Genomic DNA, 27453 nt, shown 5'->3' with positions numbered 1-27453 from the left:
AAGGGAGTGCTCCATCCCCTTCTTCTTTAGAGCCTCTTACATTTTTTGTAGACTGAAGGCTGGGTTTGCCTTCTGACAGATTAAGCAGGAGCCTCTGTTCTGATTAAAGGTCTATCAATGGGACCAGGGCACCCTGGGCTTAAGTCCCTGCTCCACTGATTGTGTCTGGATTTATGGATATAAAACACATAAATTGTCCGTAATACAGACACACAAAGCCATCTTTTGTCCTTCCCAAATGAGTGCCATAACCACGAGGTTACAGACTAATTCCCTCTCTCTGATCTAATGCATTTTTAATTCTTTCAAAGTGGAGCAGCTCCAACAGAGGGGGCAGACTGTATTTTCTTCCCTTCCATGTCCCCCTGGACCATAGGCTGTTTACCTGACAAGCAGAAGAGAGTGGAAGTCTTTGTTGCACAAAGAGAGTAAACCAGATCCTTCACCTCGAGAAGGATCTCGCCACTGAAATTTTTACATTAAAGTGAAGAATAACCAAGCCTATGAGGAGAAAGCATCAAGTATGGCTGAATTTTTGTGTGGAGGTTCACTTAGCAAACACGCTCCGAGACCTGATGGGCTCAGGCGTTGAGTGACTCAGTCAGATGAAGCCTGAGATGCCTTTGGCCAAATATATGTTCTGAGAAATTTCAGCCTAAAACTGTAGCATCTATGGAAGTTAGTCACCTCCAAGATCAGCTGTAACTAAGCGAGTGGTGTGAATAAGCATGGCTCCACTGCTTTTAATACCTAAATTCCACATCAATCCCACCTTCAGCACCCAAACTGTGTCATGGGGCTTTGGAGACTCGGTGGGATTTCAGTACTTCGCGACCAGGCGAACCTCCTGGAAACGCCAACAGACACATTTGCTAAAATTACTTCTCAAGGCGTTTTTCGGACTCGGGCCAGCTGCACCCCTCGCCAGGCACGGCCCTGCCCCGGGCACAGGCAGGTCCCGACCGGGCACGTCTCACCGGCCAGGGCGGAGGGAGGCGCCGGGCGGGCAGCGACCCGCGGTGCGGCCGGGATGTAGCCCAGGGAGAGCCGGCCAGGATGGTGACCCATGGTCCCGGCAGGGCTTGGCTGGCACCCGGCGCTGCCCGGGCAGGGCGCGCTGCCCGGAGCGGCTCCGGCGGCGGCATTCCCGCAGCGCCGATGGCAGAGCGGGCCCGCAACGGGAGGGAGAGAGGGGGAGACAGCGGCGGCGGCGCCGCCCTCTGGAGAGCGCCTGGGAGAGGCTGGTGTGAAGAGCCGCATTTCAATGAGGGCCGGGCTAATGCAAATCACTGCAACCGGCAGCAGCAGAAGAAAGGCGAAGCAGCTGCAGCCTGGGCTCCCCAGCAGCGCGCTCCAGCCAGGGGAGGCGTAACAAAGGCAGCAGAGCCGCTTTCTGCGGCAACTACTGCGACTGCAGCCGGGTGGTCGCGGGGGGGAGGGCGGGAGCCGCCGCTCTTTGGCCGCTTCCCATTCCGAGCCGCCGCCTTCCCTCCGCGCCCGGCCGGCAGGTCTGAGTGAGGAGGTGCCCGCCAGGCTGCGGAGAGCAGGTAAGCGCCGGGGCCGCTCCTGCGCTGCCCTGCCCTGCCCTGCCCTGCGCTGCCCTGCGCGGGGGCTGCGGCGTGCGGGGCCGCCGGGGCGCGGGCGCGGCGCGGAGCGATGCACCTGTGCCCATTGTGTGGGGCGGCGGCCTCCGCGGGTGCGGAGCGAGTCCGGGCTGCGGGAGCGCGGTGCGGCCCCGGGGGCGGGCTCGGGCACCCTGCGGGTCCCGCGGGGGGCTGGCTGGGGCGCCCGGTGGCACCTGCAGCGGAACGGGGATGTTTCACACGCGTTTCCCCCACCCCAGCAGAATCAACCCCATCTTTTCGTGAGCATGCTGCCGCATGTATCCGTGTTCCCCCACCAAAACCCCCGCCCTCCCCGGTGACTAGTGGTCATCCTGCTGCTTAGTCGCCCTATGATCTGCCCTGCGTCCCAGTCACATCGCGGCGTGATGTGTTTTTCTGGTTTGTTTTTTTTTGGTTTTTTTTTTTTTTTTTTTTTTTTATCAGCATGTGTGTTTTTTTTCATGGAAATGCTCACCCACACCTGTATTATTAATAATTCTTTAACAGATGTTAGGGTGCGAAGTGTTGGCACGGTGGTTTTTCAGGGGCGTGTCCATTCGTTTTTCCGTATCTGCCTGTATAAGACTATATATTTATACACACAAACGGAAATGTCAGATCAAATTGTTTAGGGTTTCTTTGTCTGCTCTGACCTTGTGGTTTAAACACGCTTTTCTATACATACCAGGACTGTGGAACTAAAGGGGAGATCTATTTCGGTTTTAAGGACATAATTGGGAATTTCAGACGTTATTGATAAAAGCATATACGTGTGGAAGAAAGGACAGTGACTCACACTTCTTCCTCCTCTCATCCAAAATTAATAAAGCTGAAAGACTCTTTAAAAAGTATATCTTTGCTTAAACTTTTATTTTGTGTGTGTGTGTGTGTGTGTGTATTTGAGATGGTTTCAGCAAAGAAAACAGCAGACCTAAGAAAAATGGATTTTTCTTGGCACAGGAATTGCTTCAGAGATACCGTTTCTGAATTGTGCATTCTGGGATTGTTTAAATCTGAATAGTAGGTTCTCACTGGAATTGGATGTGAATTAAAATAACTGACATAATTTTTTTAACATGGAAGCAGTGGTGGTGTGTTCTCAATCCTAAAATGTGGCCACTAAGCTATAATTTGCATTTAACCTATAGAGAAGCATCAGTGAAATGCCACAGCAAGTGTTCTTGTTCATTTCACTGAAGTGGGATGTAGTGTGCATGGGAAAAGCAGAGATTAGTCTTTTTCTTATATATGTATGTAAGAAAACACACACACATGTATATTGCGCTCTGTGTAGGTACCTTTACAGGATTTACAAGTATAAATCCTGCATTAATACATAAGCATATGATCCTGTGTCAATGTAACAAAGTCAGTTGTGAGCTGTAACCAAAGTAGAGTAAATAATTTCCGCTAGGGCCCCACATTTGCCTTAGGTGCTTGTGCTAGCCCAGCACATGAACTGCTCTGAGAAGTTGCTGAGTGCATCACCTACAGCTTTGCAGCATCAGGGTCCAGCTGTATAATCATTGGTTTAATACAGACTTCTGCAAGCCAAAGAGCATCTGCAAGTTTTTCTCTATGTCCTCCCACTGTTCTTCAGCTGGTCTGAATATATTTTTTTCCTTAATGGTCACATCGTTATGAGTGGTTGAAGCAAAGCTAGTGCTTGCTGGTTTTTGTCTTTTTATTGGAAATCAATGAGAGAGGCCACTTCTAAATTAGGTCTGTGTATCTGTGCTATAAATAAACTTACTGTGTTTTACTATTCTGCAGACAACTGCAAATCTAGGTGGCTCCTAAATTAAAATGAGTATGTTTTGAACATAATGCTCTTTTGATCATTCTACTTTTTTTGTATTTTTGTGTCTTCTGTTTGTGAAGATTAATGTGCACTTTGTAGTATTTAGTCTTCTGTTGGTTGTAAAAAGGAACAGAAATATTTGCATCCTTGGTTTTATTTCAGAACATGTGAACTTCTGTTTATGTAAACTGTATTGAACAACCTGGATTGTTTTGGTCAGGGTTGACAGGTTTTTCTCACTGTCAAGCATGGGAGACACCAATTGCTGATTTGCTCAATGAGACTGATTTTATCACTCCTTTGGAGATGGCAAAAAAAGCTGTTGGCCTTAACCAATTTGAATATTAGGCTAGGATATCAATAATATATCTTGCAAGTCTTACAGAGCACTGAAGTAACTTGTTCATTGAAAAACACTGTCTCCCTCTAATATATTTTTTATTTAACTTCATGCCATTTGAGCTCTTTTGTTGGTTAAGAGTATGTAAGGCATTTGCCCAAGGACAACTAAAGTAATTTATTACAAAGCTTAGGCCACGAGGAAACCAGTAATTGTAACATGCAGGGAGTTTTTAATGTTGGAATTGACCCACTAGGTGTGATAGTCCTGATTCTCAGGCCAACCTGCCAGATCTATTCCTCTGAAGATTTCTTAATTGCTTAGTTGTTGGCGACTGGCTGCCCTTCTGAAACAACACGTCTTGAGATCACAGTTGGAACCAAGAGTTTGGTGGGGGCAAACAGTCTAGAAGGTAGATGAGACTCAAATAGCACCTGAATATAACATGAGAAAAAGTAGAAAGCTGATGCATTTGTTCCTTTTTTCCAGTAGGTCAGCTTTGTCACCTCAGTTTCCAAGTTACTGAATTTGAACAAACACTTCTCAGTGCTTGCATATCGTTAGCATTTGGGTTCATGAGTGACATTGTTGTGATGTCTAACTTAAATGTAGTTCTTAAGGCATGGCAAGAGGCTTATGTGTAAAATGACCATATGAATGTAGCATGGTTTTCTTCAAACATTTTTCTTAACCTAGAAAGTAATCCTCTGTATGGGCCTTGTATAGAACAGGAAGTCTTAAATTGAGCTCCCTTAAAACTTCTAAGTTTCTTAAGCTTTTTCTCTCCTCTTGTGCATTCCTTAGGCTGAACTTCAAGATGTCCCTTGGGAGAGATATGGAGCTGGAGCATTTTGATGAGCGTGATAAAGCGCAGCGATATGGTAGAGGGTCCCGGGTGAATGGTTTACCCAGCCCTACTCACAGTGCCCACTGCAGCTTTTACCGAACCCGTACTCTACAGACCCTGAGTTCTGAGAAGAAAGCCAAGAAAGTTCGTTTCTATCGTAATGGAGACCGGTATTTCAAAGGGATTGTTTATGCCATCTCCCCTGACCGATTTAGGTCCTTTGAAGCTCTCCTGGCTGATCTGACCCGAACTCTGTCCGACAATGTGAACCTGCCCCAGGGAGTGAGAACAATCTACACAATTGATGGCTCCAAGAAGATTTCCTCCTTGGACCAGCTAGTAGAAGGTGAGCTGTAAGATCTGGAGGTATAAAGTTAAGTTTGAGTCAGCCTTTGTCTAGTCTGTTAAATCTTTCAAAAATAGGTAATGGTATTGTTCTTATTGATAAAGAAAGGATTTTTCAATGCTCTGAATAGAATTTTCAATATCTTAAATGATGCCTTGAAATATTGTTGTCTTGCTACTTACTTCCGTCTTGTTGAATGTGTCTGACCTTTTCCTTTCAACATAGTGTAGATAGTCCTAGATCCTGAAGATTACATCTAATACTTCATTTCATAAAGATGCAAGGTCAAGTGCCAATGAAAGTTTAGTCTGTTAAACTTCAAAAGGTCAGTGGTGCTAATGAAACTTTTGTGAAATTCAGTTCAGATGTTTCTGGTTTTGGTTTTTTCTAAGTCTGTCTCTAGCTAGTGAAGAGGTCTATCTCTTCTCTACAGGTAAATATGCCTTAAGTAAAATACTAGCCTCTCATTGAGTGGCATAAATGTTGCAACCTGTTAAAAGAGTAATGTTGTAGCCATGATTCAGTGGGGGTATATTGTGAGCTTTTTTCCCCCTGTAGTATTTTCCTTTTGCCCAGTCATAGAATTGGTAAGGTTGAAAAAGACCTGTAAGATCACTGAGTCCAGCCATTAACCCAGCACTGCCAATCTTAACCCATCACTAAATCATGGCCCTAAGTGTCTGCTCATCTGCATATCTTTTAAAAACCTACAGGGCTAGTGGCTCAACTACTTTTCTGGGCAGCCTGTTCCAATGCTTGACAGCCCTTTCTGTGAAGAAATTTTTCCTAACACCCAATCTAATCCTCCCCTGGCACTACTTGAGGCCATTTCCTCTTGTCTTATTGCTTGTTACTTGTAAGGAGAGGACCAACACCCACCTTGCTACAACCTCCTTTCAGGTAGTTGTAGAGATCTTACATTGTTTGTAAATGAGGCTCATGTACCTGCAGTATAAACCATCACCAGTGATTTGGTCAGAACTGACAGTTCTTGGTCACTGTCAAATGTCAGACATGCCAGTCATTAATTTGCCCATCGACAACGACTTCATCACTCCTTCAGGGACAGTTCTGTTGGCAAGAGAAGCTGTCAGCATTAATCAGTTTGAATATTAAGCTTAAAAAATTAATAGTACTTTTCACAAGTTTTACGAATAGTTAAAGTAGCTTTTCCATCATGAAGTGCTTCTGGACTGCAGTGGGTTTCTGGTGTAAAACATCAGAATGTACAAAGTATGAAGGCATTGACTATCACATGGCCATAAATGAGAGTGTTTCTTACCTGTGACGTTTAAATGCAGGTGCGTGACTGTGTTCCAAGAAAATAAAGGTGGAACAATTCTTTCATTTTTGCTTCCATCTCCTGGCCCCAGTGTGCCACGGGCAAACCAGTAAAGGATGGATACACAGCCACTGGACAGCCAATTGGGAGTTGTAACAGAGATTGTAATTTCTATGCGAGTTTCATTTTTAGCACCAGGTGAGAGAACTTGCAGTATCAGGATGTAATGAGAGGATCAGAAGAAGGCTAATACGGAGAGAGAAGAATAAAAGGGTCATGCCAAATGTGGCTCCGGAAGGAGGAGCACACCTTTGCATGCAGGTGTTTAGCCACCATTGGGTTGTCTCCTTTTCATAGCATTGCAGAGGAAAGCAATTTTTAAGTTTTGGGAATCTGATATTCTTGATAATCTTCCTTGTGTAAAAAAGAAAGTAGGGGACAACATGAAGATGCTCCAGAAAGAAAATTGAAGGAGTGGGATTGTCTGTCTGTGTAACAGGTTTGGGAGTTAGGACCAAGAGGTGTAGTGAAATGGAAAGGAAACTGGTCTTAGGAGCAATGTTATCAATTTCAGGGCAGAGTTAAAACTATGTTTGTCAGGACAGGATTTAATTGGTAGAGAAAATCAATTTGTGGGAGGAAAGACCAATATGAATCAACATCTGTTTGAAAGCAGTTTTTGTGCATTTGCTTATTTGATTGATATGCACAACTAGAAGCAGTTTCATTGATGTTAATGTTGATTTACACAGTCCTTTTGCAGCCAGTCAGAACCAGTTTTGAAAAGAAAGAACCGAATTCAGAAATAAATTCAGCAACCTGCAAGATTGCTTTATTTTGGCGTCCTAGAGAAGAATAATACCAGTTATTAATCAGTCAGTCAAAATGAATGACAGTGCAAGAGCCTAGGTTTATTTTAAAGAAGGCATTTGGGATTCCTTTTCATCCTGTGGGACTTTATTCCTTACCCTTTCAATGAATACATCTTTCCTTCCTGGTATAGTTCAAGGAGGACAGTCTTGTTTTCTTGTGCCGTTAAGACTGTTGGATTTACAGAAGTCAGTCTTTGTGTGGAAGAAGAGAGCTACATCCTTATTCCATCTGAAAAGGGGCTTCTGTTTATTTGTATAAAACTGCAGGGTGGGTTGTTTCACTTGTAGAACTTCACAGTGGAGCACGGGTTCGTATATTATTAGCTCAATGATGGTTTTTGCATAAGCCCCTTCCACTCTTTACTATACAAGTTTATTAGAGTTTGGCTAGTCTGGTACAGCATTAATTAGCTTGAAGCTGTGCTTTGTGTTTAAATAGCTGGAAAATGACTTGATTTTTGCCTCTTGCCAAATGACATTTGTGCTCCAACTACTGAAATATGAAGCACTGCTTTCTTCATGGTGAGACTATTCCCTTCCTGTGTGAATTCACTAATTAATTTATTGAGACTGTTATGAATTTATGTGATTGGGGAGGGGGCTGGGTATTGATTTGGTGATTGCATTTTAAGGCAAATGTATAAAGCCTTGATTTTTAGAGTTGGTTTTTGTCTTTATGCCTGTGGGGAAGTTCCTGTACTCTTACCTTCTCATGCGATACATAAAGACAGAGAGGCTCTTGGGGGAAATGAGGCAGCAGCCACTGTATTTCATCCCAGAGCTAAATACACAGAACTGCATGAAAGATAGTCCCAAAGGAAAAAGATTGTAAAAGAGCTGTTTTGCTTCAGTTATATTTAGTTTCATTCTGCATACAATTCAGAGTTGGCACGGCTGTGTGCCGGTGCTGTAGATTATTTTGAGATGCATGGACACGTTTTCTCTTTATTTGAAAGAAGTGTCTTCCCTGGGTGTGGGGATTTTGTGGGTTTTGTGGTTTGATTGATTTTGGTTTTTGGTTGGGGTTTTTTTTGTTTTTGTTTTTCATCTTTTTGTTTGGTTATTTTTGTTTTTCTTAAGACATAGGGCATGTGAGATTTGTTGGAGTTTGATAGCAAGGGGTATGTACTGTTGTAAAAACTTTCACAGTCTGTAACTTCTGTCACCCTACAGGAAGGAAATAATGCAATGGATTCAGGTTCTTTCTTTTTGTCAGCCCTGATGTTAGGACCCTCTTACCTTTAAAGAATGGAATGTGACATGACTTTACTCCCTAGGCATGACATGTAATCAAAGCATGTAGAAACAATAAAGATGAAGTTGCTCTTAAAGGCTAAATTTTTTAGCTGTAAAGGAAGTATCAGGAAAGGACTTTGCTTCTCCAAAAGTGTATCATCCTTAAAGCTGAAGGCAGAGGTGGAATCATTGGTCTTATCCCTAAAATTACTAATGAACATTGCAGGATAACTCTGAAACAAAGAATATTTACAGTTTTTACTCCTAGGGTCCTGCTATGTGGAACAGAGACCACAGAATCAATCCATAGCCAGAACTGCATCCCTTTCTCATTAATTTTTATTATAATATTGCCTCAGAGTCTTGGATATGAATCAGAATTGATTTTTTAGGTTTCCACAATACCTACCACAAAGTTGAACCCTGCAGCTGAGAACTGGCAGTCAAAGACAAACCGAAAACCTCAGACCACAAGGCTGAGAGCATCCTGGGAAACAGTTTTGTCACATGTCAATATTGGGTGCACTGCATAACGATTCTAAAGACTTCTATCTGTGCATGCACATTTTGTGTAGACATAATGGCAAAAATAGTTTTAAGGAATAATCTGAAAAAGAAAGATGAATGTCTCTCAGGGATTACCTCAGAGCTGCAAACCTTGTTGAAGGAGCACTTTGAAAGGATGCAGATATACCAGCTTTAAAATCCAGTGATAGCTGTAACCAGCTAATAACTCTTGGGAGATGTGAACCTCGCTGCAGGGCAGAGGAGATGATGGGTCACATGAGGACTGCGGGAAGGCTCTCGTGATGGAGGCAGGCAGTTTGTGTTCAGAGCAGCAGAGAAGCTGCCTGCCAATGGAGGGTTCAAGAGGCAGCGTCTCCTTGCTGGAGTGATGGGCTGCAAGTGTTCCTGACTTGTTTTGTATATGGGTCTTGCTACTCCTACTGTCACCTCATTTCTCGTATCTCAGTTTCTCCCTCTCCTTGCCAGTATTCCTGCTGCCTTCCTGACTCTGCGAACCACTCGGGTGTTGTTGGTGAGAAGCCCTGCCAGGCCAGACTGTAGGAATTGATTGATGTGGTCTCTGATGCTCTCTGGAGCTAATGACTTCTTTCTTCTAGGTCATGTCTACCTCAGCATTGAGCTGGGAATTGATGGGCTGGAAAGATTCATATGCATGTGTAATGTGCTATCAAAATAATAGTAGTAAAGTATCTGTTTAAATGTTTGTAGAGCTGAATCTATGTGGACATTTGTTTGTAGGATTAAATTTACACTGGATATTTACCATGGACTTGATCCAGGGCTATCAAATTTAAGGACTTGGACTGAATCCTGTGGCAGAAATGGCTGCAATCCTTATATTGTTTAACAAACAAACAGCTGAATGATCCTGTTGCATAAAATAGTAGAGGGTCGTTCTGGCACTGCTTATTTGATTATTTTGTTCATCCATTAGCCTGTTGATTATCTTTGTGTCTTGCTTAACAGCTTCTTGGAAGTCCATGTGGTTTCTTATTCTAGGTGCTTTACATTATTTTTGGTGGGGTTTTTTTAAGTGTGTACAGTGCCTATCTTACTTGTAACAAGACTGCAGAAATTTGAGGGGGCAGAGGGAGAGGAAGTATTTTTATTTGGGTTTTGATGAGGGGAAAAAAAAACTTTTTAGTCTGAACTGAGAATAAAGTAAGTTTGGGAAAGAAGTCCTTTCGAAGGTCAGAGGAGATCTGATTTAAAGTTTCTGGTGCATCTGATTGCTAGGTGAACATGTGTAGGTCAGATTTATTTCCTGTAGAGGCTCCATCTCTTTTGCCCTGTTGCATTTTTTCTGACCCTGCAGAAAGACAAGGCAGCAGCAATGTAGTTAAAGTAGGTTATTGTTCTATTAACTAAGACATTTGGGAGCTATCAAGTATCAGTAATTTATTTGATTCAGGTCATCTTCCTTTTGCAATCTGCTCTGTGTGGTGAGGCACAGTCAGAATTCTTTGTCCTTTCTCCTGAGAGATTGAGATTCTGCCTTTTGTATGGATAACCAAAGGGTAGAAGGGAAGAAAGGCAGGTATGCCTAGGCATGGAGTACTGGGAGTGCTAGTCCCTTCCCTGTTGTCTTAAGTTATTTCTTGCCCCATCCCTTGAGGAAGTGGACCCCAATAAATCACTGCTAATTAATAAATTAACTTTCCATTCCTACTATATACTCTAGTCCAAGGAATCAAACCTGTTTTCCATAAATTGGCAAGTCCTGACCTCCACAAAGAGGGGTTGGTGTTTCCTCTCTGCTTGTGTGGTTCAAACAGGTTCTCTCTTTCTTCTCCAGGGTTTCCACCTAAGATCAGCTGTCTTCCACATGAAGCCATTTTAGGCCAAGTCACCTTAAGCACAGAAAAGCAACACAAAAAATCTTTTTAAGAGATGATGCCTTGGTTGTTCTTATAGGGAGAATATCAGCAAGCTGAAGAAAATAAACTTACTGCTAGTACCAGTGTGCCGAAGAGGGAGAGACTTGCCTCAAGAGAACTCCAGTACTTATGTACAGTGATTCAGTGTCTGCATAGCAACCACTTTATACACAGATATTATTTTTTAAAATTAAATATTTAATAAATGAAGCATGTCTTGGAATTCTGTTGTGACCTATAAGAACTATCCTCCAGTGTTGCGTGTCTCTGGTGGTTCAGATGCATTGAGTTTTGACAGGTGTATAACTGCAGGTAGTAGGTTTTGGGTTTTTTTAAGCATAAACAATGTTTTGGGATCTGCCCTTCGACATGATTAGCTTTCTGAATAATTTCTCAATGCTAAGATTTGTTTTAGTTGTTCTACATGGTATTTTCCAAAGTGTTGGGCATTTATACAGCTTAAATTGTAGGGTTACTGGTTTGAAACTGACCAACAAGTGCAGTGCATCTTTTTTGAAGGGTTCAAGCGGTGTGTGTTTCATTTGCACTGTTGCTGTGAAGAAGCTATCAGGAAAGGGACACTTTCTAAGGTGTAGTAATCACTTTTTTTCCCCTAGATGGCAGATCTCCCAAAACAGCTGGGTGTTCCCCTTTTCTTTTCCTAATGGCTATTGATACAGTAATCAAGAGTCAAAATTCCATTAGTGACAGCTGACTGCACTGTGAAACACTTGCTCCCCTCTCCTGGGGAGCTGCAATCAAATTGACACTTTTAAATGGGCTGTATTGTCTGTGCCTTTTGCTTAATCCAGTTTCTGCAAGGAGTCTTTCTCGACACTTGTTCTGTTACGAATCTAGTGTCTGGAGATTGTTACTTTCTTCTTCCAGCTGCCAATTAGTCAAAGCTGATGACAAGGAAGCAAAAGCTAAAGCAGGAGATGGATTTATTGGGCTTGTGTGTCATGCCCCTTGTGAAACTTCTTTGCAGTCTTCTCTCCTGAAGGTGCTGGTGAAAAAGAAGCGAGAATGAAAATCTAGGTGAAGACCTTTTGTCCTTTTCTTTGAGATTTCTTCTGCATACAAACACCAGAGGTGCTAAAGATTTTTATTCTTACAGGCCTGACCCTTAGGACCAGCATGTATGAGAATTGCAGTCCCTGTCTAACATCTAAAATAGTTTTAAATAACAACATTATGGGAGAAGTGTCTGTGTTTCTGTTGACATATATAAAATAGTTCTTACTAAAGATATTTCATCTTAGAAGGCCTTGGATGCTCTGCCTTCAAGATGTTCTGTAGCTAAGTATGAGCCTCTTGAAGGGAAAAAACTTTTTCTTGGTGTAAATATTTTATTGATGTAATATAGTACCGTTGGAAATGAGGAAAGGGTAAAAATGCTGATGTTTAAACAATCCCAAACCTTCAGTGATTCTATTGGTCCTTTTTTTTTATGATCATTCATATAAATTTTGTTTTGCAATGAAGAGCTGATGTACAGTTAAATGCTACAAGGAATTCAGCTGACCTTTAAATATAGCTGATATTAAAAATCATGTGGAATGCTGTCCTTTCAAGAAGGGAAACCAAAGGAGTTCTTCATAAACTAAATGTAAATCTTCTGAGTACACTGTGTATCGCCATTTATTTATGAGCCTACCCTTTGAGAAGTGAGTTTTAATTTGAACCCTTGATTTTAAATAAATGTAACTTTGTGCAACTGAAGTGAACAATTTCCCTAGTAGGACTGAGCCTGAAAATCCAGATTTTATATTCCCCCTCAAAAAATAAAATGAGTTTGCTGGTGGATTTTACATCTTAAAGCAAACACAAATGAAGACAAGAATAAATTTTGTTTAAAAATTTATAAAACAGACTTCTGCAAATTATTTTATACAGCAGGTATTTATTGTATTGAGAGCATTCTTACTCATAGTAGGATTTCTTTTTTTTCCCCTTAAAACTTGCTAGTTTTGTGGATGTGGTTCTGTGGGTACATTCTGACCTGGCAGTAATTGAGTAACTAATACTAGAACCATTGGACAGGGACATGGATAAAAGGGAATGTGCACTGTTTGACCACTCATTACTGTAGCTGAGCCTTTCTGTTCTGATGTTTCCATTTACATATCTATCTATGTATCTTGCATATACATATACAGTGGCTATCCAAGCCTCAAGTCCTGGTGTTCTCTGCCTCCGTTTCTAAATATGGTGACTCTGTGTATCTGCCTGCATTCCTTGTGTGCTGTAATATCTGTGGAATTGGGTTAGGTGTCTTGAAACCTTAAAATTCCTGTTCAGAAGTAAATTTTAAATACTTTTACTTTTCTTTTAGTGGTTGAACTGTGAATCCCCTTTCTTTAGGGATAGGGATCATTAAGAATATCTTTGGTTCTTACATGCTTTTTGGCATAGGAGGTGCATCACTGAGTTTTTTTTCCTGGTTCTGTTTTATTACCCCAGGCTAAACTACAGACATGAAGACCTCTGTGCTGTTAGCATACACTGAACTCTTGAACCCAGAAGAACTAAAAAATCTCAGATGCCTCTGTGGTGTTTTTCAGGATAGGATTTTTGCATTATATGTGATGTGACTGCGGGCTGCCAGAAGGGTCTTGCTGGATCTAGTATTGGTTTCTTTGACATTTTTTGTTTGGTTTGTTTGTTTTTCCCCAGACAGAGGATGAACTGGATCAGCTTGATGCTGCAAAATTAGTAGCGTCTTTGGTATGTTCAGTCAGATCACTGAGCTGATCCAACTCATCCAGCGCTATTACCAGGACAGCCACACAATGAAGCTCAAGGGAGAGTTTGGGAGCACCCAAGCAGGTGCCCCTTATGCAGCAGCCTTCAGCTGGACTGGATTCAGGTGCTAATCTACAGGGTGCTGGGCTTTCTGGCTGATTTCTAGTTCCCCAGAAATTGTGTGGGTGTGGAATTTGCAAAAATATTTTACTGTAGATAGTGCTCCAACAGAAAGAGGAACTAATAGCCGCTATTTTTCTTTTAAGTATGGTAAATTTGTTGTGATGAGAAGTCTGTAATTGCTACTCTTTGTCTTTCTTTCCCCACGTATTATGTATTGAGTCAGTAAATAATACAGGGAAGTTTCTTGCCTATACATATCCTGGGTTTATGATGCCTAAAGCTTTAAAAAATCAAATGTTAATGAATCTCCTATGACATTTTCATCCACCTTTTGTATAAAAAGTTATTTGTAGCCTATATTTTTTGGTAATGTGTCATATCATATCACCTCCTCTGAAGTATTTGGGGCCTGCTGCTTTGTTAGGAGAGGACCATTTCAGCATGAAGGCTGGGGGAGTATGGTGATAATGTGCTGGGGCTGGGCAGCTGGTGAAATATGAACACTGTTTACTGACAGCAGTGATCGCCACTGCAAATAGCGTTTTCTGATAAAAAACTGTTGCTTTCAAGGACTTTTGTAGCAACATTTCTTGAAGGGTTAGCTTAAGAGTGATCTTTAAAAGATCATTTTATAGTGAGTAGCATCTGAGAAGGGAAGAGATCAATACTTTATGCCCTGTAGATCAAGAATGTAAGAATAATGTTTAATAATTGGAGAAAGATTTGATTTTGTATTTTCCTGCATTTTTCTTTTTTTTTCCCCTCTCCAATCTGACTTGCTGGACTTTTGCTTTTGTTTCCACAGGGGAAAGTTATGTATGTGGTTCCATAGAACCCTTCAAGAAACTGGAGTACACAAAGAATGTAAACCCAAACTGGTCAGTGAATGTTAAGACAACTTCTACTTCTCGTTCAGTGCCATCTCTTGCCACTGCTAAAGGAGGTACTCCAGATGCAAAAGAGAATAAGGATTTCATTAGGCCTAAACTGGTCACGATCATCAGGAGCGGAGTGAAGCCACGGAAAGCAGTCCGGATTCTGCTCAACAAGAAGACAGCACATTCGTTTGAACAGGTTCTTACTGATATAACTGATGCCATCAAGCTGGATTCAGGGGTGGTTAAACGCTTGTACACACTAGATGGAAAACAGGTAAGAATTTTCATGATGACATTCTCAGCATGAAGAAAATATAATTTTCCAAAAGGAAAAGAATAGTACATTAACAGAAAAAAAATAATCCCATTTGCTGTAGAATGTACAGCCAGGCCTTCTACTGCTTATAGTGTACTTAGGATCTGTTAACAGCTCAGGAACACCATGAAACATTGCTTGGCCTTGGTGATGGTCTTGCCGTTTATGATAAATAATAGCTCTAAATCTGTTCAGTTTAAAGTGTGATGTGGTTTTGGCTCTGCACGCCGGAAATGTAGGATGAAGGATGTCACTTAAGAGAAGCTCATTCTGTTAACTTGTTTCAGCTTTTTCTTGCAGCAGTTTTATGAGTCATTGTACTTGGCCTTCCATAAACTGTAAGAACAAACAGTGAGGACGTGTTTCACCATGATAAATGCAGACCTACTGCTGTCCAGAGTGACTAAATGATGAATCTTACTGCACCTAAAGTGGACAATGAAGAAGGTGCAAGCTTAGAAAATGAATGAGCTTTTTTCCCTTTTGCAGAAAAACAGGTAGGATTATGTGTGGTGCTCACATTTATTGAGGAGTCTCTTGTAGGTTACATGTTATTACTTCTGTGAAATACCTTCAAGCAGCGTCTCTTTTTTGCTGACTTATTAAATTGCAGCAGAGTGAGATTTTTGAGAGGCTTCTTATTGAACTTGGGGATAGAGGGACACGAAAAAAAAATTACAGAATAATCCCACTTCTTTTTTGTCTTTCACTTTATTTGTAATTTGTCTATGGACATGTATTAATTATAGCAAAACTGGAGAAGCTCTTAACCTGGTGAAGGGCAAGGCTAATTTCAGCATGACCTGAATTGATTTAGAGCAATGGTGACTCTAGAGAAATAAGGCAGATATTTGCATTTACAGATGTAACTTATTAAACTGAAGAAGTCTCCCTGAGAAGCTGGAAGCTGCTAGAGACCATGATATTTCTGCTGTAATATAGCTGTGCTTTACAGATTCTAGGTTCAATGATTCACAGATACACAGCAAGCAGTGTTGCTTTTGGGAGATGCTGCCAAATATGCCTGATACAGGTAAATAAATGTTCAGCAAGATCTGGTGATGTCCTAACATATCTGCAGTTACTGGGGCTGGTGTGCAGGCATAGTTCTGGAAACAGCTACAGCAGTACCCTCTGATCTCAGAGAGGGCTACTTAAAGGACAAGCTGCTTATTCAGAGCACTGGTTCAAATCAGGGCCAAGTCTGGCTTGACCAGAAGTCCTTTCCATCTACTGTTTTGTATCAGTAACCTCTGACACCAGTTACACACAGCAGTACAGTTCTTGGTGACTGTGTACATGCCTGTAATGATCTCCTTACTGTGACTTTGTTGGGAACTTTGACCTGGAGCAAAATGTGGATGTGAAATTCTTTTTGTCTGCAACAAAGGTGAAGCATATGTCAGGGGAAACTTTCAACTCCTGTCCTTCCTTACCTTGCCTCATGCTCCAGGGCGCACTAAGGCTAGTAAATTGGAGGAAGGTGTTGAAATTTTAAATCTGCAGAGGTCAGTGGTGGTCTCTGCTATGACATTGACAGAAGATCTTGAATGATTATTCTGGTTCCTGCAGACCTTCTCAGTAAAGAAGGGCTACATATGCTTTGTATTGTATATGTAAATAAACTGGTGCTTTAGCTCTGAAGAAGTGCAGCCTGGAAGGATGCCACTGTTGTCTCCTGGATGATGTGCTCGCTTTTATCTTTTTGTATTTGAAACTCCCCTTTAATGACTGTGCTCGAAACAAACCAAAAAAACCCCTTTACAGCTGTTTTTGGACTCTAACTCCTGATATTATCTAGTATTATCCTACTGCTGGGATGAAAGGGAAGACCAGATTTTCTTGGCCCTTACGCTGGCATAGTTCAGTTGAATCCTTTGTTAACTCATGGGCTTTGACTTGAGCGTAAATCAGTGGTGCACCAGGGACACTTGTTACCTACCTTGTAGCCTGAAACCCTCATGTCCAGAAGTTCTCCCAAGAGACTGCCATCTCCACGCTCCTTCCCCTTTTGGATATAGGCATGAAATTGTGTAGTTCGCTATCTAACCCTCCCGGTAATGTTAGGGTTTAGGGGAAGGGGGGGGTGTGTGTCCTGCAGGTGTAACAGAGACTTTGCTGTTGGCATGTACAAAGCAGCTTTGCTGGCAGAAAGGGAAATGAATGACTCCATGCTCAGCAGGAGCAGCCTGTTGCTCAGCCCTGAGTGGGGAAGTCATTGATTTCCTGTGCTGCTAGGCAATTGCTGCTCCATTTTTCTCTGCCAAAAGCCTGATCTCCCAGATGGCGTTGGGGACACAGTGATAGATTTCTTTATTGCTAAATTCAAGCTGTGAATTATTACTGGGAGGAAATCCATGGTAAATCCACAATTTTTCCAGTACTATTTGTAGTTGGGAACTGCTACTGTGACTCCTGCTGGAGCTCTGAAGGTTCTGGAAAAGCCTGTGTTGAGGGGCTAAATCTAACAAATCTGTGATTAAATCTTTCATCGCTAACTTAAAAAGCAATAAAATCTTAAAGTTCTGAGTCAAAAAAAAGTAATTTACTGTAAGGAGAAGAGAATAAAGCTCTCCAGGGATCATTCTTTGGGAATATAACTTGGAGACAGGCCATTCTGTACTGTCATCTCTTCTAAGTTATTTTATGAGGCCAACACTGGAATTGCCCTTCCATAGCAACAATTGACATGAGTCCCCTGTGTTGTTAGTGCAGTTGGACAGTGTGTACATATATTGTTGTTGGATACTATCATTAGATGCCTAAGGCTAATAAAAAGAAAGTAGCAGGAGTAGAGTCTTAGCTGGGCAGCCAAGTAAGGTGGTTGTCCCATACTGACACTACACATGGAAAAACTGAGCTTAAATGCTCTTCCTCCAACAGCCTTGTTAGTTGTGATGTTTCAATTTGTATCTCTAAAATATGTCAATAAATATTTTGTTCACATAAGAGGAATTTAAATGATGGCCTATAAAATTTGATGACAATGTAAAGAGCTTGTCTTGCTGAGAGAGGTAGTACTTAGACAATCAGAATCTGAGGCAAGTTGTAATTGCTAGGAAGAAATCTCTCCTTTGACATCCAGTTGATTCTCCATCCCAAAAATTCCTTCTTGGTTTTGGAAAATTTAGTAATTTTTGATGCACATGATGCTTTGTGTGTTTCTTAGAACTCCAGGGCTTGATTAAGTAGGTGTGTTGTAGTAGTCCTTTCAACTTTTTAATTCTGGAATAGCAGAAGAAAGGGGTGTGGGGGAAAACCAAACCAAAAGAAAAAAAAAAAAAAAAAGAGCAAACTAAACTCACAATAAACCACAAGAAAGCAATCCTCAAAAAAACCAAACCCCAGCAAAATTAACCAATCTTGTCTCACTGGGTTAGTGGCAGTTCAGGGACTAAAACTTGATGTTTTCCAGTGTTGGGTGGGTATTGACTTTGGATTTCATGCATTACTTTAGTTTTGTTTAAAAAAAAAAGTGTTTCTCCTTACTGCAAACAGGGTGACTAGTGGCTTATTTGCATTTCCTTATAGAACATACAAAGAATCTGTATTTTGACTTCAAGGTCTTGGAAGCTTTAGAATATCATTTAATTTGTGCTAAAAAGGGCACAATATACAACTGCAGTCTGACTGTAAAGCACATCAGTGGCCTGCATTTAGCATACTTCTGCAGTTAAATTATTAATGACTCCTCAGAGCTGGATAGGTTTCACACTGTGTCTGGAATAGTTTATGTATACTTTTATAGATATACTTAATTTCTACTGGTACAAGGGCCTTTGTACTCTAGAGAAAGAGATAGTCACTTCCCTGTACCACACTGATGCATTTGAAGATGGTGGGACTCTCAGAAGTGTTTAACAGTCTTATGAGCACAGCCCAAAATCAAAAGCTTTCCAGGGTGAGATCTTGAAGCATTTTCCTTGCCAACTTTGCTATGTAAGGAAAATAAAAATAGAACGAGTAGGTGTAATGGCTGCCTGTAGGAACACAGATAATGAGGGCATGCTCCTACTATGAGCACTACTCAACTTTTTAGATTAACCTCATGTTTAAGTTCATGAAAAGATATTGTGAGTGTTGACCCTTAGTATTATTGTATACTTGCACAGGGAGGAAACACTTTCTCATGACTGAAATGTGTCTTGCTTTACTGTAGCTGCAGTGTTCCAGTTTGATTCCTAACCTTTCCTTAACAGAAGGTGGTATTTTCAGTTTGATGTGCCTAAAAAAATGGCCTTCTAAAAGGCAGTGTGTGGACACAATGCAGACATTGAGGACACAAGCTGTGTGCAGAGACAGAGCCCAGTTGCCTTGTTGCAAGCTATTTGCTGGTTTCTGTTTGCTTGGTGCACTTCTAGAATAACACTGATGACTAAAATGGGAGAAAACTAATCAAGGTCACATTTAACAGCAATACTGTGAAGCAGTGCCATTTTTAGAAGTGTTATGATGTGTATATTTGTGCAGGGTATTTACAGTTTGCATGTTTTCATAAAAAGAAAAGGTTGGAAAGCAGTGCATTGTTACCATGTACATCCTCCATTTGCTTTTGGCAGAGCAAACATCTGGTTTTTAATAGGACCTACTTATTTGAACAGGTGGTTTGCTTAGCTTAACAAGATGCAATCATGCAAATTATTTTTCAGTTTATGCATTATGCTGTTGTTTTGACTCCAGACAGATAAATGGTCAGTGCCAAAGCTACTGGACTAAAAGTCACTATCTTTTGGGGGTTTTTTTTTCCTAATAAATATTTTATCACAAATCAAATTGCCTTTACAGGTATGAAATACAGTCACAGTTAATTAAAGGCATACACCTTACAGAAGTATGTGTGAGGCATAGGATGTCCCTCAATTACTTTGCTTTAAGCCATTAAAATAGCTATTAAAGAATCATGGCTGCAAAGAAAGGGAACATCACAGTGCTGGAAAGCTTAAAGCTTCTGCATTGAGTGTAATATGCTTTTGTTTCTTAGTGGAAACCTGCTATAAACTGGCTGTGTTATGATCCCAACAAACTCCCTCTCCTGTGGACTTCTCTTTTTGAATACACATGATATCTTAGTTTTTAGAAAGGAATACTACTGTTCTAAGAAAATACTCTCTTAAGGCAGCAAAAGCAACTGTTTGCACCTACACCTAAAATGAGCATGTATTTTTTTATGGTTTTGTTCTTAACAAGTGAAAAACATTCGATAATAACATCTGTATTCTACAGTAAATTCCTGGCCAAAGCTACTGTTTTGTAGGATCTATTAAACATCTCAAATGTCTTTCTCTAGACCTGGATTGTCCTTGGTACAGAAACACCTACATAAATGAAGGTAGGTATCATTCACAGGACGATATTCTCACCTCAGAGTTTGGGTAGTGTATATTGTACAACAATCTAGACAAAAGGAATGTTAACCAAAGTAAAATTTATGTGCAGCAACTCGTTTTGTGTGTGCCCGTAGTTCTGATTCGCATCAGCATTTGTAATCAATTCCACTCTTAATATAGAAGGTGTATTTAATTTTAAGGGTGGCTGGTTGTGCCTGTTCTTTTTATTTGTGAACTTGTAGCTACAATCCACTCAAAATAGCACTTATTGTCCACATTTTTCATTTTGCAAGAACAGGAAAAATTTTAAGTTGTGTGCATCTTATCTTCTGTATCTCAGCAGAGCAACTTTATCTCCTCTCTTTTACTGAAGGCCTTGGAGCTCCCTGCCAGCCACAGGCACATGGGTGATGTTGATTGACCAGAGCACCATGGTGAATTCTCTGTGAGGTGTAGCTGTGCAGATCCTGACTAACTGTGAGAAAACATTAAGTAAAATGACTTCTGCTGCTCACATAAGCATTTTAACAGGGAAACAACAGCTGTTGAGGTTGTACCTTAATACTGGACTGACATCTGGGATCCTGAAACCTGTTGTTCTTACACTGTATGAGCTGTTCTTTCCTAAAAGGCTTCTAATGTGAATGCTGGAAGGCCATACCCATCAGACAATACCTGTGCTCCTTATATTAGACACGAATTTTAGGCCTTGTCTGCACAATGCTGACAGACCACCATGTTATATAGCTGTGAGACACATTAAAAAAACCCCAAAGAGCACCTCTTCAGCTTGTAATGCACTTCACTTTCCCTCCTTCTTGCTTGCAGTATATTTAATCAAAATCTTTTTTTTTCCCTCTGGAAGATGTATCATTTCTGGCTCTGGTGTTTTGAAACTGATTTTGGGGAAGGATTAAAAAGATGAGGTTTTTTTCCTCAGTACTGAGGAAAAGGCCCCTTCTTGAAGAGATGATAGTGTGAAAAACAAACAAAAAAATCAATGAGTGAAAATTGCCTGTCTCAGCAAGTTGTGATGGGCTCTGGATATCTTGGCAGATTCTTACAATTACTGTTGAGAAAAGTGGACTTCCACTACAAATTAGACTGTACTTTGAGAAAAGCATAAAAAACTGGTTTAAAATCATTTCTGCTAGGGTAGAAAACTTGCTGGCAATTGGTATTATCCTGGTGTTAGAGGTGAGGTCCTTGAACTCTTGTGCTTCTGTATAGGCTGTTTCATTGTCATGTTATGACATTGACTAACAATTTTAATTGTTACTCGAATAAAGTTCTCTGTGAAGGAGTGAACAGAAGCCCATTCCAGGCTGAAAGCAGTGTGTCCATTTATTTGTCTAGGGTCGGTTCTCATTAAGCTGAGACTGACGACTGTGTTGCTCTGTCTCCAAAAGCTTCTCACAGTAGGAGTTTCCATGGCTGCCAACTGGCATCCCACAAGAACTGTAGACTGACTTTGAAAATTAAGAAGAGAAGGCGCCATCTTCTGCATCCTTTGGAGTGCCTTGTGTGCTGTGCAAAACGAGAGCTGTTATTAGTTGATTGAGACTGAAAACTTGCATACCTGCTTCAGAATGTGTTAAATATCACATAAGTTGATCTTAGTGTCTTTAAAGATATTCGGATACTCTTTAGAGAGTTTATGTACTGTCAGAAGCCCTTCTTAAGGAAGAGTAATTTCTAACTCTTCAAGGTGGAGTTTCGTATTGTGTAAGTGTAAGGAAGTGTTTCTCAGTGGAAAGGAGATGGTGTGGTCATTCAGAACTATCCATTTCTAGAATAAGCATCCTTTTTCTCTACATCTGGTCTTTGCTTTGTTGTTTAAATGTGCAATGTAACCAAGAATAGCTTATTAGCCATTTAAGTTCTGATTTGTGTTTTACTGGCTATTAGGGAAGGAGGAGAAAAGCAAATGGAAACATCCTCAGCTGTATGATCTTGTTGGGGTGAGTTTGTGATTTTTTTTTTTTTTTAATTGTTTCATGGAAGAGAGTTTGGAAAAGTGCTTGCAGATTTCTCTGATGATGCTGTATGACTGCTTTGTGGAGAAAGCCATGAGGTTACTGGTGGTCATGAAGAAGAGTTTCCAGTGCTCAGTAAAACACAATCCTCAGGACCAAATAAGTTCTTTATTAACAGCTGAAACCTTTAACCTTTTTGTGATGCTTTCAAACAGTAGTCATCCTAAAATTTCTCTCTTCTGCTCCCCCTGCCTTATGGCTTTGTCTGAACCAAATGAGCTTGATGGTTTGAAGATTTTTACAGGGTATTGTCAAGCTGTTGTGTTCACTGGGATGATTTTATTTGTACTCTCTGAAGCTGTTACTGTTAGTAATGCTTTTTTTTGTTGGCAAAGTGTGTATTTCCTTCCTCTTAAGCGGTATGATGTAATAGTGCTGTAAAAAAGCATAATGGATGTTGGATTTGCTGGGTTGTTTCTGTTCCTTCTAAAACTAGTTGTTACAAGAGGTTTAAGAATTTCTAGCCATTTAGGAGAATTTTAAGCATCATCTATGGAAAAAACCCAACATTTTCCTCTCGCAGTTTTTTGTAGCACATGTTTCTTTCCTGAGAAATTAAATTATACTATTAATAGGAAAAATTCTACAATAAGCATTGTAGCTTATTAGAACTTAAATATTTCCTTTTTAATGTAAGTATTTTTGTATAATTCTGTCTTTGGATTGTTGGGCCTTGAATTCTTACATAAACACTTGGAAAACATTGGCAGTGCCTCTTCTGAAAAACATAGAATTAATAAACTAAAGGATAATAACTTAATCAAACTCAGGTTTGAACAGCTACCTGAGATTTAGTGCGTGCATGTTTCTTTCCACTTAGTTTTCTATTCAATACCTTTTGTCAAGCTGTTGTGTAGAAGAAAATTCTTATATGAATGATGAATGCTGAGAGCGTAAACTGCATAAATATTCTGTCACTAGCTGTGTTCTTTTCTGAAAACTAATCCTTGCATTTATAGGAACCAAGGTCTTTCCAGCCCTTCAAAAGGCAATTGATACTGGCAGAATAATTCAAAAATTACTGACAGTGCAGGAAATGGTAATGGCAGCCCAATTTTGTACCTTGTTTTTCTAATTAAGTTTTTATGAAACCAGTTTCTTTTCTGAAACTGCAGTAAACTGTGAAAACATCTTATGTTCAACACTTTGAAGCTTCTTAAGTCATGCACTTTGTTGTTGCTTGTGAGTGGCAAGAAACACAAATATTTTTGAATATTCAACCTATTTAGTCTGGAATTGTCTCTTGTGCTTCTTTTTCGGTAGGAAACAAGTCTAGGGCAATGACATACTTTTCAGGTGCTCATCAAGTTATTCAAGATGAATTCAGGTCTCTACCTCTAGGATTCTTTCTTAAATGTACCATGCTGTGTATAGGACTTGGAGATGCAGTTCAGTTTCTTAGCTGTGGCTTTTGGAAGCGAGACTGAGAAGATCTTCAGGGACAACAGTATTATGTAATATTAAATCAGTGATGTACCATGTATTCTGGCCCTTCCCCCCTCCATTTCTCTTTAAGATTGAAACTAATTTGTTCAGTCCTGGAGGAAGTATTGATTTAATCTCTTCTGAATCTATGTCCCCAGTACTGTGTGCCAGTTCATGGGGGCAGACTGTCCAGAATCAATCAGATTTAGAAGCTAATACAATTACCAGTAGGGGAAAATATTTCCATTCTACTGAATGAAGGCAGCAGTGCTCTGAAAATGGCTTAGGTTTTTAGAAGTAAATCAAACTCTTTTGAGACTCTTTTCCTGATGTCACTGGTTAATGGTCCACAAGGCGTACACAATCACATAGCTTGTTCTTAAATTTTAATAAGTACTTTCTCTTACATTTTTACCCCAAAAAACTTCTGAAGTAGGTCACAAGCAGGTGCTTTTGCTTGAGAAAGCTGCTGGGGAGGGAATCAAGCTTCTTCCATAGGTTTGAATCCTTGAAGTCATAGACTGAAGAGCAAAGAAGTCTTTGGGGACTTGAGGACAGGACATAGTGCTTTACTCATAGATAAAAACGAGCACGAATGGCGTGAAATTATCAGAGATGAGTAACTTCAGAAAGCAAGGCAGTACACTCCCACTGGAAGGAGTTATATAGGGTTTTGAATTCAGCTGGATGATACTGAAAATAAAACTCATGTTAAGTAGTTAAGACTGATTGCCTCTCCCAAATCAGTTGTTCTAGTGGATTTGTTTTTCCATTAAATGTTGAATCTCAGAAACTGCTTTTAAATAAAACTCCTCTGAGCTTTAATAGCTTAAAATTGTAAGAGACATTTACTCATCAAGTGAATAGAGTGAAATCTCAGTTTGAACTGCTTTTAATTATCTCTTTGGTTTGGTATAAGCAATGATGTTTTCAACACTGCCGGGCAATAGGGGACAACTGGGGGCATCTTGTGGAATAGCCAGGGTAGAATGCCTTTGATTGAAAGGGAGGCAAGACAGACTTTGCCTAAAATGGATATGCTGACTTTTAAAATAGAAGAGTGTTTGCTGTTTAAAATATCTTCACCTGCCTTCCCTTGCAGACAGGTTATATGTGTTTTGCATTAATTTGAATTGCAAACTGCAGCTGCTGCTATATACCATGCATTCAGAAGCTAAACCTTAGCTCTTCCTTTATTCTAGTTGTCCTTGAAATATCCTGCTGTCTCATGTTCCCTTTCTTGATTTCTTACACAATTCTGAATCATTTGTCTGTTTCTGAAGGTTTTCTAAGAGTCTACTTAATTTTCTTTGATTTTTTTAAACTTTTCTTTTCTTGTGTCTTTCAGTACTATCTCCCTTCTTGATTTCTAGTCACAACTCCCATTTCTTTAAAATCTAGCAAATTCTGAAAAATTCTGTGGAGTTTGTTCTGTGTGAAATGGTTTCCTGAGCACATCTCAGTTCTATAGTCCAGCTCTTTTGTTCTGTTAGTATATCTTGTATGCTTATAACCAAGATTTCTTTAACCTTCTGCTGTTTCCCATGTATGAAATCTGTGTTTGCATTTACACCCACACAAAATATGAGTTAAAGCTAATGCAGTTTATGGAGTGTTTAAGTGGCATGCTTGTGTGCTCCTTGGTGAGGAAATAACTTTGAGAGGGAGGTGCGTGTGTTGTGGGAATGGTCCTGGCACACTGAGCACTGATAATGAGAAACCCTGTGTTCACACGAGAATTAACTCATGCATGCTACAATTCTTTCTTGCTGATAAAGAATAGAAAGCTTAAAAAGCTAAAAATTCACCATCATGAAAAAAGTCCATATATGGCCTTGTTGATTCTGATACAGGGTTGGGTTTTTTTTCCATCCACTTTTTACTATAGCTACGTAGGCATGTATAGGATCGGTGCCCCTGTGTGGGTATGATGGTACTAGCGGTTTACACTGTGCAGTTGGGTTTAGGGGAGAGCACCTGGAATACAAAAGGATATTTCTGTTATCTCCTGTCATCTGAGTAGCTCATATTGGTGTCTGAAATGCTTTTGTACTTCCTTTATTCTTGCTACATAAAAATACCTCCTGAGCCCCAGCACCTTCGCTGTTCTGTACATTTGTGAAAAAGGCTGCCTGTAGGTCTTAGAGGGAAAAAAAATTAACATTTGGATGTTTCAGTTTCTAAACCAGAACACATCTGTTCTGGGGCAGATTGAGGAGCATTGTGAATACTCTGGAGTAATCTGTTTAAATGGAGTGTGATCTTGATGAATTAGGAACATGAACTGCAATCAGTGTAAAATTTAATAAAGAAAATATGAAGCAGTTAATGTAGGAAAGAATAATCTAGTGGCCTGTCGGAGCTAGAGGAACAGAAGCCAGGTGAGAGAGCAGTAAGCATGACGTGAAGATTTTTAACCCAAGGACTGTTGAACATTACATTGCTATGAGATGGTGGGAGAACAGGCATGTAGAAGTGTTTAGTGGTCGTGCAGTTGATTAGCGTCCTTGTGAATGCAGTTGTTCACATCTGCTTTTTTCCATCAGGGATAGGCAAACTAAAATTTCTGTACCTCATGTAAAGATAATTGGACTAATATTAGCATCGATTGGCCATCAGTACTGTGAGCAAAGGTTGAGAGAGACATAGTATCTTAAGGCATGAAATAAGAAGAGCAGGGCTATTCTAACTGGGCAAGGACCAGGAACGTTAATACTTGAACTTTGGTTTTGGTCGAACTTCGCAGCAAATAAACTTGAGATAACATTCAATATCTGTAGTCTGGACATGCCAGACAACTAGGTAAAGTTTCTCTGGGGCTCTATTTCTATAATGGAAGACTGAAATAAAACCTTTTATAATCATGTATAGGTATTCCAGTAGTCAGCCTGTGATATTTTGAGGTAAAGTATTTGTCAGAATTAATACATTTACTCAAAAACTTTTGTTCTTGATAAACAGTGATTCAGTTGAATTTCTTTTTAATCAGACAATTTCATGAAGACACAAGCAAGAAATAATACTATGAAAGCTAAAATCAGTTTTAAAACATTTACAGAATTTTAAATGTGGGACCAAAAGAGCAAATTGGTCAAGATTATAGATCTTTATAGATTAATTATATAGATTAATGTTATAGATTAATGGTATTTGTAGGAATGTCACCTTGCTAAAAAATGCTTTCAAACAAAATTATATTGCAGCTTGATTTAAATCTCATTTAAGCAGCAGTATTTAAATGAGGTGGCCTGGTATTGAGCCTGCTGTGCTTCATCCTTTGGTTGTTTGTGGGGGGAGGGAGGTGATGAGAACGAAAGGATGAGACTTTCCTTTCTCTGGCAAGTCTTCAATGACACTGTAGGAGGAGTGGCTTTTAAATGTGGCATCCCTGTAAAAAACTAACCTTTCCATCTGCAGATGGAGGAGGGCTGTCCTAGAAAAGAAAAATCAAGCTCTGGCTTCTCTTGTGCTGAGTCCAACTGAATGCCAGTCATTTTTCACAGCATGCAGTAGGAACTGTTCTCTTAAATGTTACAGGAGGAGGAGGAGGAGAGGAACAACTGAATGTCACTTTGTACCTCTGTAGGAAGAGGAAAGCTTTAATAGTGCTGCTTCACTTATAGGCAAATAATTCGAAGGATCACTGAAATTAGAGGCATGTGCTCTAAAAAACTGGCTGATACTTGAGGGTCCTCACCACTGCTCCCAGTTCCTCCCTTGGCTAGGAGAGGCTCTCCCTTGGCTTCAGTTTCAAGCTGCAGCATCTTCTCCTGCTACAGCATTGAAACAGGAACATTATGATTATTATGTACTCCTCAAGCTTACCTTTTTTTTTTAAAATCTTTCCTTTCATTTTTTTTTTTAAAGCAG

General features: G+C 40.3%; 1 protein-coding gene across 5 annotated transcripts in view; it reads left to right on the top strand.

Moving 5' to 3' along the window:
- Positions 1-1265: 1265 nt before the first annotated feature.
- Positions 1266-27453, top strand: part of DCLK1 (doublecortin like kinase 1) — a 240177-nt gene continuing 213989 nt past the window's right edge. For 2 of the 5 annotated variants that reach the window (XM_048295102.1, XM_048295101.1), the window contains exons 1-3: positions 1268-1547; positions 4550-4938; positions 14407-14753. In XM_048295102.1, coding sequence (XP_048151059.1) covers positions 4563-4938; positions 14407-14753 — 723 coding nt within the window. In that variant the 5' untranslated portion in view covers positions 1268-1547; positions 4550-4562. Of the gene's footprint in view, positions 1548-2360; positions 2453-4549; positions 4939-14406; positions 14754-27453 lie in introns of those variants that run through there. The other 3 variants (XM_048295104.1, XM_048295099.1, XM_048295100.1) reach the window with 3 other exon arrangements.

The sequence above is a fragment of the Corvus hawaiiensis genome, chromosome 2, assembly GCF_020740725.1.
Source record: "Corvus hawaiiensis isolate bCorHaw1 chromosome 2, bCorHaw1.pri.cur, whole genome shotgun sequence".
NCBI lineage: Eukaryota > Metazoa > Chordata > Aves > Passeriformes > Corvidae > Corvus > Corvus hawaiiensis.
The sequence above is the reverse complement of the archived record's forward strand: the minus strand, read 5'-3'. Positions and strand labels throughout refer to the sequence as shown.